General features: G+C 61.1%; 1 protein-coding gene across 1 annotated transcript in view; it reads left to right on the plus strand.

Annotated features, from left to right (window-relative positions):
* The first annotated feature begins 754 nt into the window (after positions 1 to 754).
* Positions 755 to 15,362, plus strand: part of ADAMTS1 (ADAM metallopeptidase with thrombospondin type 1 motif 1) — a 42,158-nt gene continuing 27,550 nt past the window's right edge. The window contains exons 1-5 of the mRNA XM_039914551.1: positions 755 to 1,102; positions 8,168 to 8,300; positions 11,003 to 11,170; positions 13,235 to 13,518; positions 14,802 to 14,985. Coding sequence (XP_039770485.1) covers positions 800 to 1,102; positions 8,168 to 8,300; positions 11,003 to 11,170; positions 13,235 to 13,518; positions 14,802 to 14,985 — 1,072 coding nt within the window. The 5' untranslated portion in view covers positions 755 to 799. The remainder of the gene's footprint in view (positions 1,103 to 8,167; positions 8,301 to 11,002; positions 11,171 to 13,234; positions 13,519 to 14,801; positions 14,986 to 15,362) is intronic.

Genomic DNA, 15,362 nt, shown 5'->3' on the forward strand with positions numbered 1-15,362 from the left:
TGTTCCCCGTCTGGCAGTCGCAGAGCGTTCGCGCCTCTCCAGGACCGGACCCCCGGACCTCCCGGACCCTCGGAGCCCCGGCTTCCCCGGCCCCCGTCCCCGTCCCTCCCCGCTTCTCCGGACCTCCGGACCCGTGCCCCCCTCCCAGCCCCGGCCGACCCCCTCACCTCCACCGGCCTCCACGCCGCTGCGAGCCCCGGCTCCCGGATTGGTCGCCACCGACTCTGCCTCCGTCTCCTCCTCCTCCCCTTTCCCTCCTCCTCCTCCTTCCCCCAGGGGCGGTTTCACAACTTTGTAGACGGAGAGGTTTTTGCAAAGTAGCCGGGCTCGCCTCGCCCTCCCGGCTGCCTCTCTGCACCGGCCCGGCTCCGGTCCGGGCGGGGTGCGGGCCTCTCCACCTGCCTCCGGCTCCCCCGCCCACCCCCGAGGGGTCTCCCGCCGTCTCGGCTTCCTCCCGCCGCCCCTGGGGTCCGCCTCGGTGTCCGCCTCCTCCTCCGGGCGGACCATGATCCTGCGGCTGGCGGCTCTGGTCCTGCTGGTCCTGGACCGGGCCGGGGCGGTGGGCCCGGGGGTCCCCGAGACCCCCTCGGGCCCCCCGCCGGACCCCCCGACGCCCCCCGCCCGGCGCCCCGAGGGCCGGGCCCGCGCCCCGACCGGGGCCAGCTGCGAGACCCCGCCGCCGCCGCCTCCGCGCGGCCCTCCGGGCCCGGGCCCGGCCCCCGCACGCGGCGGGCGTCGACGTCGACGGTCGGTGTCCCGGGCGCGGCACGTGGAGCTGCTCCTGGTGGCCGACGCGTCGATGCGGCGCACCTACGGCCGGGGTCTGCAGCACTACCTGCTGACCCTCGTGGCCATCGCCTCGCGTCTCTACGGCCACGCCAGCCTCGAGAACCCCGTCCGCCTGGCCGTGGTGCAGGTCCTGGCGCCGGACGGGGACCGGGACCGGGACGGCGACGCGGAGCCGGAGCGGGACCCGGGACCCCCCGTCCACCGCAACGCGGCCGCCACGCTCAAAGCCTTCTGCAAGTGGCAGCACCGGCGGAGCCGGCAGGGCGGAGGCCGCGGGGGCCGCTACGACGCCGCCATCCTCTTCACGAGGGAGGTAGGTGCCCGGCCCCGCCGCCCCTCGACCCCTGACCGGCCCTCCGGCCTCGACCCCCCACCCCCACCCCGGGAGCCCGGAGAGGAGGGCCGGAAGGTCACCCCTCCTCCCGGGGGACCGAGTGAGACGGGAAAGGGGGTGAGGGCGCAGCCGGGAGAGATGCGGGCGAGACGTCCGGAAGAGAAGGAGCCGGGTGGTGTCCGGTCGTATCGATCGGGCGCTCGCTCTACGCGGGGGAGGCTACGACGTAATTCTCACCGTTCCTCCACCCCATCCGTCTTGCCGCCGACCTCTCACCCACTTCCTACCTCTGGCCTGGAACGCCCTCCCCCCCTCAAATCCGACATCCCCTCCCCGTCGGAAGCCTTGTCGGAGGCCCGTCTCCTCCGAGAGGCCTTCCCTGCCTGAGCCCCCCTCTCCTCTTCTCCCACTCCCTTCTGCGTCGCCCTGCCTCGCTCCCTTCGTTCATCCTCCTCTCCCAGCCCCACGGCACTCGTGTCCATATCTGTAATGTATTCGATGGATATTAATGTCCGTCTCCCCCCTCTAGGCTGTGGGCGGGGACTGTGTCTGTTTATCGTTCTGTCGTCCTCTCCCGAGACCTTAGTACGGTGCTCTGCGCTCAGTGAGCGCCCGATATATTCGAATGAACGATATAACAGGTACCTTTCCCGCTCACGACAAGCTTAGGGTCGGAGCGGTGTCCGGCAAAGGGGGTCACTGGCACGGGGTGACGTCCGGCACCAGGCCGGGGAGGGTGCGAGGCGTCTCTGGCACCAGCCCCCCGCCTCCCCGTGCTACCTGCCTCGTGGCGGACACCTGCTCACCTCAGAGAATTCCCAGGGCCTCTCTTGGTTTTCCCAGCACTTCCCTTCCTGTGGGTGGAATTGAGGATGTGGGAATGGGAGGGGGCCGGGGGGAGGGGGAGGGGGGAGAGGGAGGTCACTGCTGGGGCAGCAGCCGGGCATCGATCCAGCCAAGGCACCTGGCGCATCCAGGCCCGCTCCTAGCAGAGACCTTGGGCTGGTGGGCTGGGGGGCCTTTCTGAAGGGTAGTGGGCTCCTCCCCCAAGTCCGCTAAATAGCCGGAGGAGGAGGGGGGGCCGTCCTGGGGTCTTGGGGAGGTTTGACCTTTTCCTTTTTTAAATGACACTGGTTAAAAGCTGTGCCAGGCACTATTCTCAACACTGGGGTAGATACGTCATAAGCGGGAGGGGCACAGTTCCCGTCCCCCCATAGGATTCACAGTCTTCGTCCCCATTTTCAGGTGAGGTAACTGAAGCGCGGAGAAGTGACTCCATCAGCCGATCAAATTTACGGAGTGCTTACTGCGTGCAGAGCACTGAACTGAGCACTTCGGAGAGCGCACTATATCAGACAATCCCTGCCCGAGTGACTCATCCAAGATCACGCAGCAGATTAGTGGTGGAGCGGGGATTAGAACCCGGGTCCTCTGACTCCCAGGCCCGGCCTCTTTCCACTAGACTACACTGCTTCTCTACCCTGTTATCCCTCAGCCGCCCAGCCGGGCAAGAGGACACTAGCCTTACGGTGGAAGGAGCGATGGCACGGTTCGCTATCTGTGGAAAGCACTGTGCCGAACACTGGGCGGACGTTGGCCGGTCGGATCACGCCCGTTCCCCGCCCGGGCGAGAGCGAGGAAGCTGTCCCCATTTTGCAGGTGAAGACGCTGAGGCCGAGTCAGTCGGTCAATTGTATCTATCGAGCGCTTACTGTGTGCAGAGCACTGTGCTGAGCGCTCGGGAGCGTACGGCGTGACGATAAACAGACACATCCCCGGCCCCCAGTGACCTTACGGTACGGAGAGGGGAAGCAACGTGGTCAAGGTCATCCAGCGGGACAGCGGACCGGAACCCAAGTGTTTGGATTTCCCCTCTTCCCCCTCCCGCCGCCAGCCCCTGCCAGCCTGCTGTCCCTCCAGGGGTCAAGCAGCGTGTCGCCCGGGGTCACGGCAGGGCTCGGGGAGCTGAGGAAATTCAGCAAGAAGGGGTCTCGCCAGCTGCGCTCAGCCCAGCCCGGCCTGCTGTGGACACCACTCCCTCCCAGGCTATTTTTACCCAGCCTGCCCTGAGGTCGGGCGGTGGAAGCACTGGCTCGGGGGAGGGACGGAGGGACCGACGGAGGGAACGACATGTCAACAGAGCCTCGTCCGGGCGGCCCTGCAGCCGCGGGAGACGCTGAGCGGCGCCTTGGGTTGTCCCGGGGTGGAAAGTCCACCCGGTGACTCAGTGGCCCTCTGCAAACGTCCGCTGAGATCCTCGGTGGGACACGCTGCCCTCCCGGGGGCGCAGGCCCGGAGGGCGGCGGGACAAGAGGGAGGTGGTCTTTTCCGCCTCGGGCTTCCGCCGAGACCGTGTGTGTACCTTCTGGGTGTGTACATGAGACTACACACGTGTCCGGGTGCGCGCGGGGGGGTACGTGTGTGGGTGAACGAGGCCGTGGGTGTAAGAGTGTGGTCTAGTACATAGAGCACAGGCCTGGGAGTCAGAAGGACCTGGTTGCTTCTCCCCTTGTCAGCTGTGTGACCTTGAGCAAGACACTTTGCTTCTCTGTACCTGAGGGACCCCGTGTGTAACATGGGGATTAGCGCCGCGAGCCCCACGTGGGACATGGACGGTGTCCAACCCGATTAGCTTGTCTCTCCCCCGGCGCTGAGAACGGTGCTTGACACAGAGTAAGCGCGTAACAAATACCGTCATCACCGGTGTATGTAGCTCTGAGTGAGCACAGGTAAGCGTGTGTGTGTGTGTGTGTGTGTGCGTGTGTTGCTTTTAAAGCGGTTTCGTGACTTTCCAGCGGCCTCTGCTGTCTTGCCCTTCTCTGCCGGAGGATGCCGTCTGGAAGGGAGGGAGGGGAGGAAGGGAATTTGGGCGGTTTGTGGACGGAAATGCTCCAACAGAACGACAGAGGAAAAGAGCGAGGCGGCTCCTCGGCTCCAAATATCTCAAGCCTCCGCCTGCCCTCCGGCCCCTCGCACACGCAGCCGATCCCCCGTGTTGACGGGAGACCGGACGGAGGGTGTTGGGGCCGGGGGAGCCCCCTCAGGGACCCCCACCCCGGGGCACGAGAGACGGGCTCGCGGCTCCGGACCGCCCGGTGAAGCAGGCGTCCGGTCACCGGAGGTCGGCGAGGCCCAGATGCCGAGACCCGGAGCGGGATCCCTGCCCCCCAGCCGATTGTCTGCTACGGGCAGAGCACTGGGATGAGCGCTGTGAAGAGGACTGTAGCGTTAGAGGACCGGATCCCTGCCCTCAAGGAGCTTCCAGGAGGGGCACATAGACGCTGAAATCCTTTCCGGGTGGGGAAGGAGGCAAAGTGGATTCGTACGCGGGAGGCCGGTGCAAGTTAGATCTGTTCATTGTGCCTCCCCGAGCGAGATGGACTCGATGCCAAGCGCTGACCTCTGCCCTCACGATGGCTATTTGACAACGGTTTTTGGACACCCGACGTTAACACTTGGCGACGTTTACACTTGACACCGTGTCCCAGCCGGCTGGCCTCCACCTCCAGCCTTCACCCGGCCAGCCTCCAGCCCTCTGGTCATCTGGTCTCCAGCTTCCAGCCTTCCAGCAGGCCGGCTTCCATCTGCAGCCGGTCGGCCTCCGGCTTCCAAGCCTCCCGGTAGCTGGCCTCCACCTCCAGTCTCCTAATAGCCGGTCTCCATCCCTCTCGTCGTCCGACCTCCAGCTTCCAGCCCTCCAGCAGGCCACCCTCCGCCTCCAGCCTCCCTCTTGTGATCTGACCTCTATCTTCCAGCCCTCCACATCCAGCTTTTACGCTTCCAGTTCTCCAGCTGTCCTGTCTTCGCCTCCAGCCTCCAGTTGACTGGCCTCCGCCCCCAACCCTTCAGCCTGTAACCCTCTAGCTGACCGGTCCTCCACCTCCACCCCTCCAGCCAGCCGGCCTCCTCCTCCAGCCTCTAGCTGGCCGGCTTCGGCCTCCAACCCTTCAGCCTCCACTTTCATCCTGCAGCCCTCCGGCCCTCTAGCCGGCCGGCCCTCCACCTCCATCCCTCCGGCTGGCCGTCCTCCACCTCCAGCCCTTCGGCCTCCCGACCACCTCCAGGCCTTCGGCCTCCCAGCCTCCACCTTCAGCTTGCAGCCCTCCAGGCCGGTATCTGGCCGGCCTCCAGGCTCCAGCCCGGAGCTGGGGCGGGCCCTGAACTCTGGCGCTGTCAGGCTCGCAGTCCCAGCTGGGCCTCGGAATGGGTTGTTTTTCGGGGCCGAAGAGCACGGGTGAGGCCCGTTTCCGCCCCTGTTTACCCGCGGCGGCCACCCTGGATCAGAGTGTCAGCAGATCCCGCCTGGAGGCCGCCCAAGCACAGGCGTTTCCCGGGGGCGGGCCCGGGGAAGGGGGTCCGGGGGGAGTTGTGGGGGGACCGGTGGGGGTGGGGCTCAGTCTGCCTCGAAGAGCTTTACTGCCGCTTTGATTTCCTTGGCACGGGACCTGTTTTCCTTCTGGAATAGCACTTATGCTGGAATTCACATCCCGTGGCCCCAAACGGAGAAACGCGAGATGCCCCGGCCTCCCGGCCTCCCATCCTCCCGGCCTGGGCCGCTTCCTGGTTCTCCGTGGCCTCCCCCGGCCTGGGCCCTGTCTCTCTCCCGGCGCGCTTCGAAGACCGACACCCGTTTTCCGTCGGGTCGGGCGAGGCCGGGGCCCCGGAGGCCCGGGAGCCGAACGGAGAGGAGCCCCCGGATGGAGCAGGGCCACGGCGGGGGGGGGGGGGGACGGGTCACGGGGAGACGGCTCGCCGGGCACTGGAAACCGAGTCCCGACCCTCGGATGCCCGGGAGCTGGGACCGCTCGCTCCTGACTGGGGTCCTCTTTGGGAGTCCCTGTGGAAGTAACGTGGCCGCCGGGGACGGAGTGGCCGTTGGGGATGGTTCGGCTGGTTGTGAGGGTGAGGCAGCTGGAGACAGGGCAGCTGCTGGAGGTGGCGTTACCAATGGACGTGACCCGGCCCCTGGGGACATTGTGACCCCTGGAGATGGTGCGGTCACTGGGGACGGTGTGGCCTCTGGAGATGTTCTGGTTGTTGAGGACGCTGAGGCCGCCGGGATGGTCTGACCAGCAGGGACGGCGCTCCCCGGGCAGATTGCCAGGGACGGTTGAGTCGAGAGAGATGCTGTCTCAGCTTGTCTCTCTCCTCCCGGGTGCAAAGCCCTGTCCTGGACACCTCCTGGGTGCAGAAAGCTGTACCGGGCACCTCTTGGGTACAGAGCGCTGTACTGGGCACCTATTGGGTGCGGAGCCCTGGACGGGCACCTCCTGGATGCAAAAGACTAGACTGGGCACCTACCAGGTACCCAGCACTATCCTGGCCACCTATCACGTGCAGAGACTTGTACTGGGCACCTTCTGGATGCAGAGGACTGTACCGGGCACCTACCCTGTTCAGAGCCCTGTACTGAGTGCCTACTGGGTGCAGAGTACTGTAGTGGACACCTACTGCATGCAGAGCTCTGGACTGGCTTTTCCAGAGCCTGGGCTGCAGGGGATGAGGCTGGTCTGCTCTGGACCTGCCATCCTCCAGTCCTGGGGAGGGGGCCCTCGTCCCGGGTGGGGAGAATTCGGGCAGAAAGCCCAAGTTTTCACGCTCGCCCCCTCCTCCCCTTCCTAGCCCCGTCAACTCCCTCCCTGTGTCGACCCGGCCCCCAGCGGGGCACGGATTGGTGAAGGATGTTTGGTGGGACGGGGGTCCTGGGACCCCGGGTTCCTATGTGTGCTGTACGCACGTGCACACCCAACGTCTATGACTCAGAAGCCACGCGGGGAAGGTCTCAGGTCCAAGTAGTTCGGCGGGTCACGGGCAGACTGCCTTAGCACCGGGGACCCCAAAGGGTCATCTGGCCCAACCCCCTGCCTCCCTGGAGGGCAGAGACTAACCCGTCTTGGACGCACGAGGTTATCCGATCCGGCCCCCTGCCTCCTTCCAGTCAAGTGACCGCCCCTCCCTGGATCCACTGGGTCGGGTGATCCAGCCCCCTGGCTCCACGCAGGCAGGCCAATGAACCCACCTGGGATTGATGGGGTCATGCGATCCATTCCCCTGCCTCCACTCAGGCAGGTGGATGACTAGCCCCCCCAACCCCTCCAGGTCACACAGGGGCATCTGATTCAGCCCCCTACCTCCATGGAGGCAGGACATCCCCTCTCCCTGTTGCGGGGCAGGGGTACTGCTGGTTTAGGAGCTGCAGCCGGCTCCTGGGAAGGGAGGGAAGAAGGAAGAGAGGGAGGAAGGAAGGAATAGAGGAAGGAAGGGAGGGAGGAGTGAATGAACTGCTTCGTGTCCACTGAGCATGTCAGGTCCTGAGTGTGAGTCTCCCTGGAGCCATTTCACCCAGTAGAAACCTCAGAGCCATGCAGGGGGATGGAGACCGTGCTCCCCACCCGATACCGGAGGAAACAGAGAGGTTGAGCAACTTTCCCAGGGCACGTCCGGGACGCAAAACCGTGTCTCCGGCCTCCCCGCACGATATCCAGCTGCCTTCCCTGGGCACTGTGGCAAGCCGGTGGCTGTGGTGGTTGTGGCTGAGGCCGTGGCACAGAAGCGGCATGGCGTAGTGGATAGGGCCCGGACCTGGGACTCAGAAGGTCATAGGTTCTAATTCCGGCCCTGCCACTTGTCTTCTGTGTGGCCTTGGGTGACTCACTTGACTTCTCTGGGCCTCAATTACCTCCTTTGTACAATGGGGATTAAGACCGTGAGCCCCATGCGGAATAGTGACTATGTCCAACCTGATTTGCTTGTATTCACCCCATTGCTTAGTACAGTGCCTGGTACATAGTAAGCGCTTAACAAATACCACAGTAATTACTATTATACCGGGGAGGCGGAAGGCGTGCAGTGTCTGCTTCTTCTCTGGCCTGTGGCCCCTGAGAGCCAGGCTGGCTCTCTGCGGCTGAATAGGGGCCCTCACGTGTCTCCTTGTCTCTTTTTCTCTCTGTCTCTTTCTCTCTGTCTCCGGTGCTCGCCCCATCTGTGTGTGTGCCCCCGTCCCTGTCTCTGGTGCCCGTGTCGGCGGCCCGGCGTGGGCGGCAGGACCTGTGTGGCCACCACTCCTGCGACACCCTGGGCATGGCGGACGTCGGGACGGTGTGCTCCCCCGAGCGCAGCTGCGCCGTCATCGAGGACGACGGTCTCCACGCGGCCTTCACCGTGGCCCATGAAATCGGTGCGTCGGGGCGGGCCGGGGGGCCGGGGAAGATGGGGGGAGTGGTCCAGGAGGCTAGGGAGGCTGGGGGGGTGCAGGTCGGGGAGGGTGGGAGGGAACGCAGGAGAATCTGTGGGGGTGAGCCGTGCTGGGCTGGGTCATTCATTCATTGTCGTATTTATTAAGCACTTAACTGGTACTGAACGCTGTATTAAGCGCTTGGGAAAGTACAATATAACAACAAACAGTGACATTCCCTGCCCACGATGAGCTCACAGTCCGGTGGGGGGCCGCACTTGTCAGTCGTTCGGTCAGTCGTATTTATTGAGCACTTCATGTGTGCAGAGCTTTGTGCTAAGCACTTGGAAGTGTATGGTATAACCATAAACAGATACATCCCCTGCTCACAATGAAACCGTGCTGGTAAGCGCTTAGTATGTGTCAAACACTACTCTAAGGGCGGGACTAGGTAAAGGTTAATTAGTTTGAACGCAGTCCCTGACCCACATGGAGCTCCCGGGCTAAGTAGGAGGGAGAACAGGTATTGATCGAATCCCCATTTTACAGTGGAGAAAACCGAGGCACGGAGAAGTCAAGTGACTTTCCCAAGTTGACTTAGCAAGCAATTGGCAGAGCCGGCATTAGAATCCAGGTCCTTACCTTCTCTGTGCCTCAGTTCTCCTATTCTCTCGATTACTCAGTCTGTGAGCCCCGTGTGGGACAGGGACTGTGTCCAAAACCACTTGTATCTAACCCAGTGCTTAGAACAGTCTCTGAAACGTAGTAAATGCTGAACAAAAATCATTAAAAAAAAAAAAAAGGAGCTGAGAGTCTAGAGAGAGAGCGAAACAATAAATTAAATTACAGATAAGGGAACTAATAGAGTGTAAGGACGTGGGTATAATCGCTGTGGGGCTGGGATGAATGTTAAAGTGCTTAAGGAGTACACTGCCTAGGTTTTAGCTGAAGCAGATGCGGAAATGAGGGCTTAATCAAGGAAGGCCTCTTGGAAGAGACGTCATTTTAATAGGGCTTTCAAGGTAGGGAGAGCGGTGGTCCGTCGTATATGAAGGGGGCTCTAGGCCCGTTGGAAGGTGTGGGCAAGGGGTCAGTGGTGAGATCGAGGCAGAAGAAAGATTGGCATTAGAGGTGCTAAGTGGGTGATAGTAGGAAATCAGCAAGGGAAAGTAGAGGGGCAAGGTGACCGAGCACTTTAAAGTCGAGGGTAAGGAGTTTCTGTTTGAAGAGCCGGATGGGCAGCCCCTGGAGGTTCTCGCAGAGTGGGGAGTGGTGGACCGAATGATTTTTCAGAAAAACCATCAGGGCAGCAGCGTGAAGTATGGTCTGGAGACGGAGTGACAGGAAGCACGGAGGTCAGTGAGGCTGATGCAGCGGTCGAGGCAGGATAGGATAAGTGCTTGGGTCAGCATGGCAGCGGTTTCGATGGGGAGGGGTGGGTGGATTTCAGCAATGTCGTGAAGGAAGGACTGACGGGATTTTCTGACGGATCGCGCGTGCCGGGTGAAGGAGAGAAACGAGTCAAGGCCGATGCCAAGATTACAGACTCGTAAGACGGGGAGGAGGGTGTCGTCGGGTCCGTAGTGAGGGGAAAGGCAAGGGGGAGGACGGGGTTTGGACGGAAAGATAAAGGGCTCTGTTGTGAACGGGTTAAGTTTGAGGTGTCGGCAGGACATCCAAGAAGAGGTGTCTTGAAGGCAGGAGGAAATGCGAGACTGCAGAGGGGGAGAGAGATCAAAGCTGGAGAGGGAGATTCGGGAGTCGTCCGCTTCAAGTTGGTATTTGAAGCCAAGAAGGGAACGAGTTCTCCGAGGGAGGGGGTGTAGATGGAGAATAGAAGGGGACCCAGAACTGAACCCTGAGGGATTTCCCCCCCCGTCAGGGGGTGGGTGGCAGAGGAAAAGAGGGGAAAAGAGTGTGAGATGGAGCAGCCAGAGAGATGGGAGGAAAACCAGGAGACGGTGGCAGCGAAACTAAGGTTGGATAATGTTTCCGGGAGAAAGTGGTTGGTTCACAGTGTCAAAGGCAGCTGAAAGGTAGAGGAGGATTAGGATGGAGTAGAGGCAGCTGGTTTTTGGCAAGAAGAAGGTTGTTGGTGACCTTAGAGAGGACGGTTTCTGTGAAAGGGGCAGCAGTCAGATTGCAGAGGATGGAGGAGAGGAAATAAAGGGATCCAACCCCGGCCGTGGGAAAAACCCACTGGAAGCCAGACCCCTGAGGTGAGCCATCCAGGCTCTGGTTTCTTTTTTTTTAATGTTATTTTTTTAAGGTCTTACTATGTGCTAGGCACTGTACTAAGTGCCGGGTTAGCTACAAGGCAGTCAGATTGGGTACAGTGGTCGTCCCACATGGGGCTCGCGGTCTTAACTCATTTTACGGATGAGGTAATTGAGACCCAGCGAAGTGAAGGTCACGCAGCTGAGATGTGGCGGAGCTGGGATTAGAACCCAGCTCCTTCTGCTTCCTGGGCCCGGGCTCTAGCCACTAAGTCCTGCCGCTTCTCAGCAGAGAAGCGGGGTGGCTCAGTGGAAAGAGCCCGGGCTTGGGAGTCAGAGGTCTGTAAAATGGGGATTACCCGTGAGCCTCACGTGGGACAACCTGATTACCCTGTATCTACCCCAGCGCTTAAATCAGCGCTCTGCACTGTAAGCGCTTAACAAATACCAACATTATTATTATTATTAAATACTTTGGACTTCCCTCAGGCCACCTGCTCGGCCTCTCCCACGACGACTCCAAGTTCTGCGAGGAAAACTTCGGCGCCACAGAAGACAAGCGCCTGATGTCGTCCATCCTGACGAGCATAGACGCCTCGCGGCCGTGGTCCAAGTGTACGTCGGCCACCATCACCGACTTCCTGGACGACGGCCACGGTACGGAGGAGGGCCGGGTCGCGTGTCCGCCTCGGCAGGGGCGCTGGGCCGGACACCTGCCGTGGGCGGAGCGTGATGCAGTGGATGGAGGACGGGCCTGGGAGTCGGACGACTGTGGGTTCTACTCCCGGCTCCGCCGCTTGTCTGCCGTGTGACCTTCACTTCTCTGGGCCTCAGTTACCTCATCTGGAAAATGGGGATCCAGACTGTGAGTCCCACGTGGGACAGGGACTGTGGCCAACTCGATTCGCTTGTATTCACCCCAGGGTTTAGTACAGTAGCTGCCAGCTGTTAAGCGCTCAACAAATACCATCGTTATTGTTATTTTGGGGCACCCGTTGCATTCCGGGCTCCGAACCCGGTGTCTAGTAGATGCAGAGCATGGTCCTGGATGCCTGCCGTAGGCAGAATCGGACTCGTCTCTTGAAGCAAAAGACCAGAAGCAAAATACCAAGTCGAAGGTCAAAGTTCCTGACCTTGAGAGACTCATAATCTCCCAGTGTCTGTCACCGCATCTGGTTCCTTAGTAATCACAGTAATTACGGTGTTAAGCACTTACCGTGTGCCAAGCTTTGTACTAAGCGCTGGGGGAGAGACACAATAAGCAGGACCCACATGGGGCTTAAAGTCTAAGTAGGAGAGAGAACAGGTATTGAATCCCTGTTTTGCAGACGAGGAAACTGAGGCACAGGGATGGTCACCCGGCGAGGAAATGGCAGAGCCGGAATTAGGACGCAGGTCCTCTGACTCCCAGGCCCGGTCTCTTTCCACTTGGCAGAGAATGTGGCTACCAACTCTTGTTAAACTGTACTCTCCCAAGTGCTTAGTACAGAGCCCCGCATGCAGTAAACATCGGGTAAATTCCACTGAGTGATTTGTTTGCCCCCAGCGAAACCTGCAGTGGGGTCAGGGGGAGCCTGCAGTGAGGTCTGACCTGGGCGCGACCCCCGGGGAGTGTGGAGGAGGCTGGTCTGCCCACTGCATTTCTCCTTGGGCGTTTAGCTCCTTAGTAAAGCAGGAAGCAGGAATCCCCACAGGAAGCCAGTGGTGGACCACACGGAGGCCCACATAGTGGACCACACAGACGCCCCGGCGAGGCCCTGTACCCCAGGCTCAGGCCGCGGTCTGGGTCGTCTCTGATGTGGGATCCGCTTGCCCGGCTCTGAGCTGGACGCGGGCCAGCCCGTCCTCGCCCCAGGCCGGGGATGGCACTGGGCCTTCACTCTGGAGGGTGCAGGGAGAGGATGAGGACCAGAGAATTTAATAATAACAATCATTGAGGTATTTAAGGACTCACTATGTGCTGAGCACTGCACTAAGTGCTGGAGTGGAGAGAAGCAAATCGGGGTGGTCACGGTTCTTGTCCCGCATGGGACTTAATCTCAATCCCCATTTTACAGATGTACTGTCGCAAGTGCTTAAGACAGTGTTCTGCACACCGTAGGCGCTCAATAAATACGATTTAATGAAGTAACTGAGACACAGAGTTGTGAAGGGCCTTGCTCAGGGTCACACAGCAGACGAGCGACAGAGTTGGGATTAGAACCCAGGACCTTCTGACTCCAGGCCTGTGCTCTATCCACTACACTTTGCTGCTCCAGCACAGACCCGCGAGTCGGGACGTGGGTCCTAAACCCGGCTCCGCCACTTGTCTTCTGGGTGACTTTGGCCAAATCCCTTCACTTCTCTGTGCCTCGGTTCCCTCATCTGTGCAATGGGGATTAAGACTGTGAGCCGCAAGTGGGACAGGGACCGTGTCCAACCCGATGAGCTGTATTCACCCCAGCGCTCAGTACAGTGCCTGGCACAGAGTAAGCATTTTTCAACTACCGTAAAAAGCCCAAAACTTGTCAGGTCAGTGTGGCGTTGGGTGTTGCGAATGTCATGCGGGGAGAGGGATGGTTTCTAGGTGTCAGTCCCCCCCCGACCCAGGCCCTAGCTGCGACTCTTCCGGACCTCCGGCAGCGGGGAGGAAGGGGACCGTCCCCTCCCGGCGGCGGAGACCTTGGGTGCCTCCCTGGAGGCGGAGGAGGGTCCCCGAATCTGACGCCTCTGTTCCCGCAGGGAACTGCTTGCTGAACGTCCCCAAGAAGCAGATCCCGGGGCCCGAGGAGCTTCCGGGCCAGACGTACGATGCCATCCGCCAGTGCCAGCTGGCCTTCGGGCCCGAGCACACCGTGTGCCCCGGCATGGACGTCTGCGCCCGGCTGTGGTGCGCCGTCCTGCGTCAGGGCCAGGTGGTCTGCCTGACCAAGAAGCTGCCCGCTGTCGAGGGGACGCCCTGTGGCAAGGGGAGAATTTGCCTGCAAGGCAAGTGTGTGGACAAAACCAAGAAAAAGTATTACTCGGTACGTTGTCCCGGCCATGAGGGAGGGCCCCATCCCAGCCCCGCGCCCACCCCCTGCCCACAACGCATGCGGGGCATGGGGGTGGGGGCTGTGGGCCCGGCCGGCCACAGGACCTCCCTCTCTCGGACCACCGAGAGATTTGTCGAACGGGAGGCCGAGCGAGGGAGAGGAAGAGATTCCCGGCTGCCTTTGTGCAGGGAGGCCAAATCGTGGCTCCAGTTTAGTGTTCTGAGAGGCCACGGGTCGTTGGTGGACATTGGTCAGTGGAGCGGAAGTGGTTCGTTGACCATTGGTTAGTGGGCACTGGTAATAATATTAACCACGGTTCTTGTTAAGCGCTTACTATGTGCCAAGCACCGAGCACTGGGGTAGATTCAAGTTAGGGTGGACACGGTCCCAGTTTTAATCCCCCTTTTCCGGATGAGGTTACTGAGGCACAGAGAAGTGAAGGGACTTGCCCAAGGTCACACAGCCGACAGTTGGTCATTTTCCAGTGGTTTTTGGCCATTCGCCAGTGGAAGTCGGTCACTGTCCATTGATCAATAATGGACGTGGGTAAATTGCAATGATAATGATAATTGTGGTATTTGTTAAGGGCTTACTACGTGCCAAGCACTGGAATAATAATAATGATCGTGGAATTCGTTAAGCACCAGGTGCCAAAAACTGAAGTAAGCGCTGGGGGGGGGCACAAGCAAATCGGGTTGGACACAGCACCTGTCCTACGTGGGGCTCACAGTCTCAATCCCCCTTTTCCAAATGAGGTAACTGAGGCACAGAGGAGGACAGCAGACAAGTGGCGGAGCAGAGATTAGAATCCATGACCTTCTGACTTCCAGGCCCAGGCTCTATCCACTATACCATGCTGCTTCTTAATGAATACCACAGTTATTTTTAATTGGTCAGCCCCTCGGGCATTTCTGGGGAGGAGGGCCGGAGTCCCCCGTTGTGGGTCCTTCCGGAAACCACAGCCGCAGGTTGTCTTCTGGAGGGGCGGGAGGTGCCACGGGGCAGAGAGACGGGCGGTAGCACCCAGTGGCTTGGGCCTGGGTATAGGGCTTGGGGGTCTGGGGAGGGAAGGACATTTCTCTCTGTGGTTTGGGGGTGTCGCTTGTTGGGGCGGCCTTCCTCTGGAGAAGTGTGGGGACCCCAAGGTGTCTGATGCTGCTCTGACCCCACCCCCAGTTCTGCCCTCGGCGGTCCCCTTCTAACCCCAACCCAGCCCTGGGTGGGGGCCGGCGATTCCCACTCGGGTGGGAACACGGAGGGTGCTTCGTTTCCAGGTCTCCAGTCACGGCAACTGGGGGTCGTGGGGGCCCTGGGGCCAGTGCTCCCGCTCCTGCGGGGGAGGGGTCCAGTTCTCCCACCGCCACTGCAACAACCCGGCCCCCCGAAACAACGGCCGCTACTGCACCGGCAAGAGGGCCCTCTACCGCTCCTGCAGCCTCACGCCGTGTCCCGAGGGTGGTAAGTGGGATGCCCCGCACATCCTGTGACCTCTCCCCAGCTCCGAGACCCAGCGCGCACACCCTCCACCCCCCGACTCTCCCCTCTCCGTCCCTGACTCTCTTCAGTGACCCCTCATGGATCCATCCAACCCCCCGCCCCCGACTCTCCCCTTTCCATCCCTGACTTTCCCCAGCTCCAGTGATCCAGCACAGCCCATCCCACAGCCCCGACTCTCTCCGTTTCACTCTTGGCTCAGTCACTGCTCCAGTGACCCAGCCCGGGAACCCCAACCCCCCCACTCTCCCCTCCCCATCCCCGACTCTCCCCGGTGACCCAGCATGGACCAGCCAACATCGCCGACTCTTCCCCTCTCCATCCCTGACTGTCCCCAGCCC

The sequence above is a fragment of the Ornithorhynchus anatinus genome, chromosome 17 (assembly GCF_004115215.2).
Source record: "Ornithorhynchus anatinus isolate Pmale09 chromosome 17, mOrnAna1.pri.v4, whole genome shotgun sequence".
Classification (NCBI taxonomy): Eukaryota; Metazoa; Chordata; class Mammalia; order Monotremata; family Ornithorhynchidae; genus Ornithorhynchus; species Ornithorhynchus anatinus.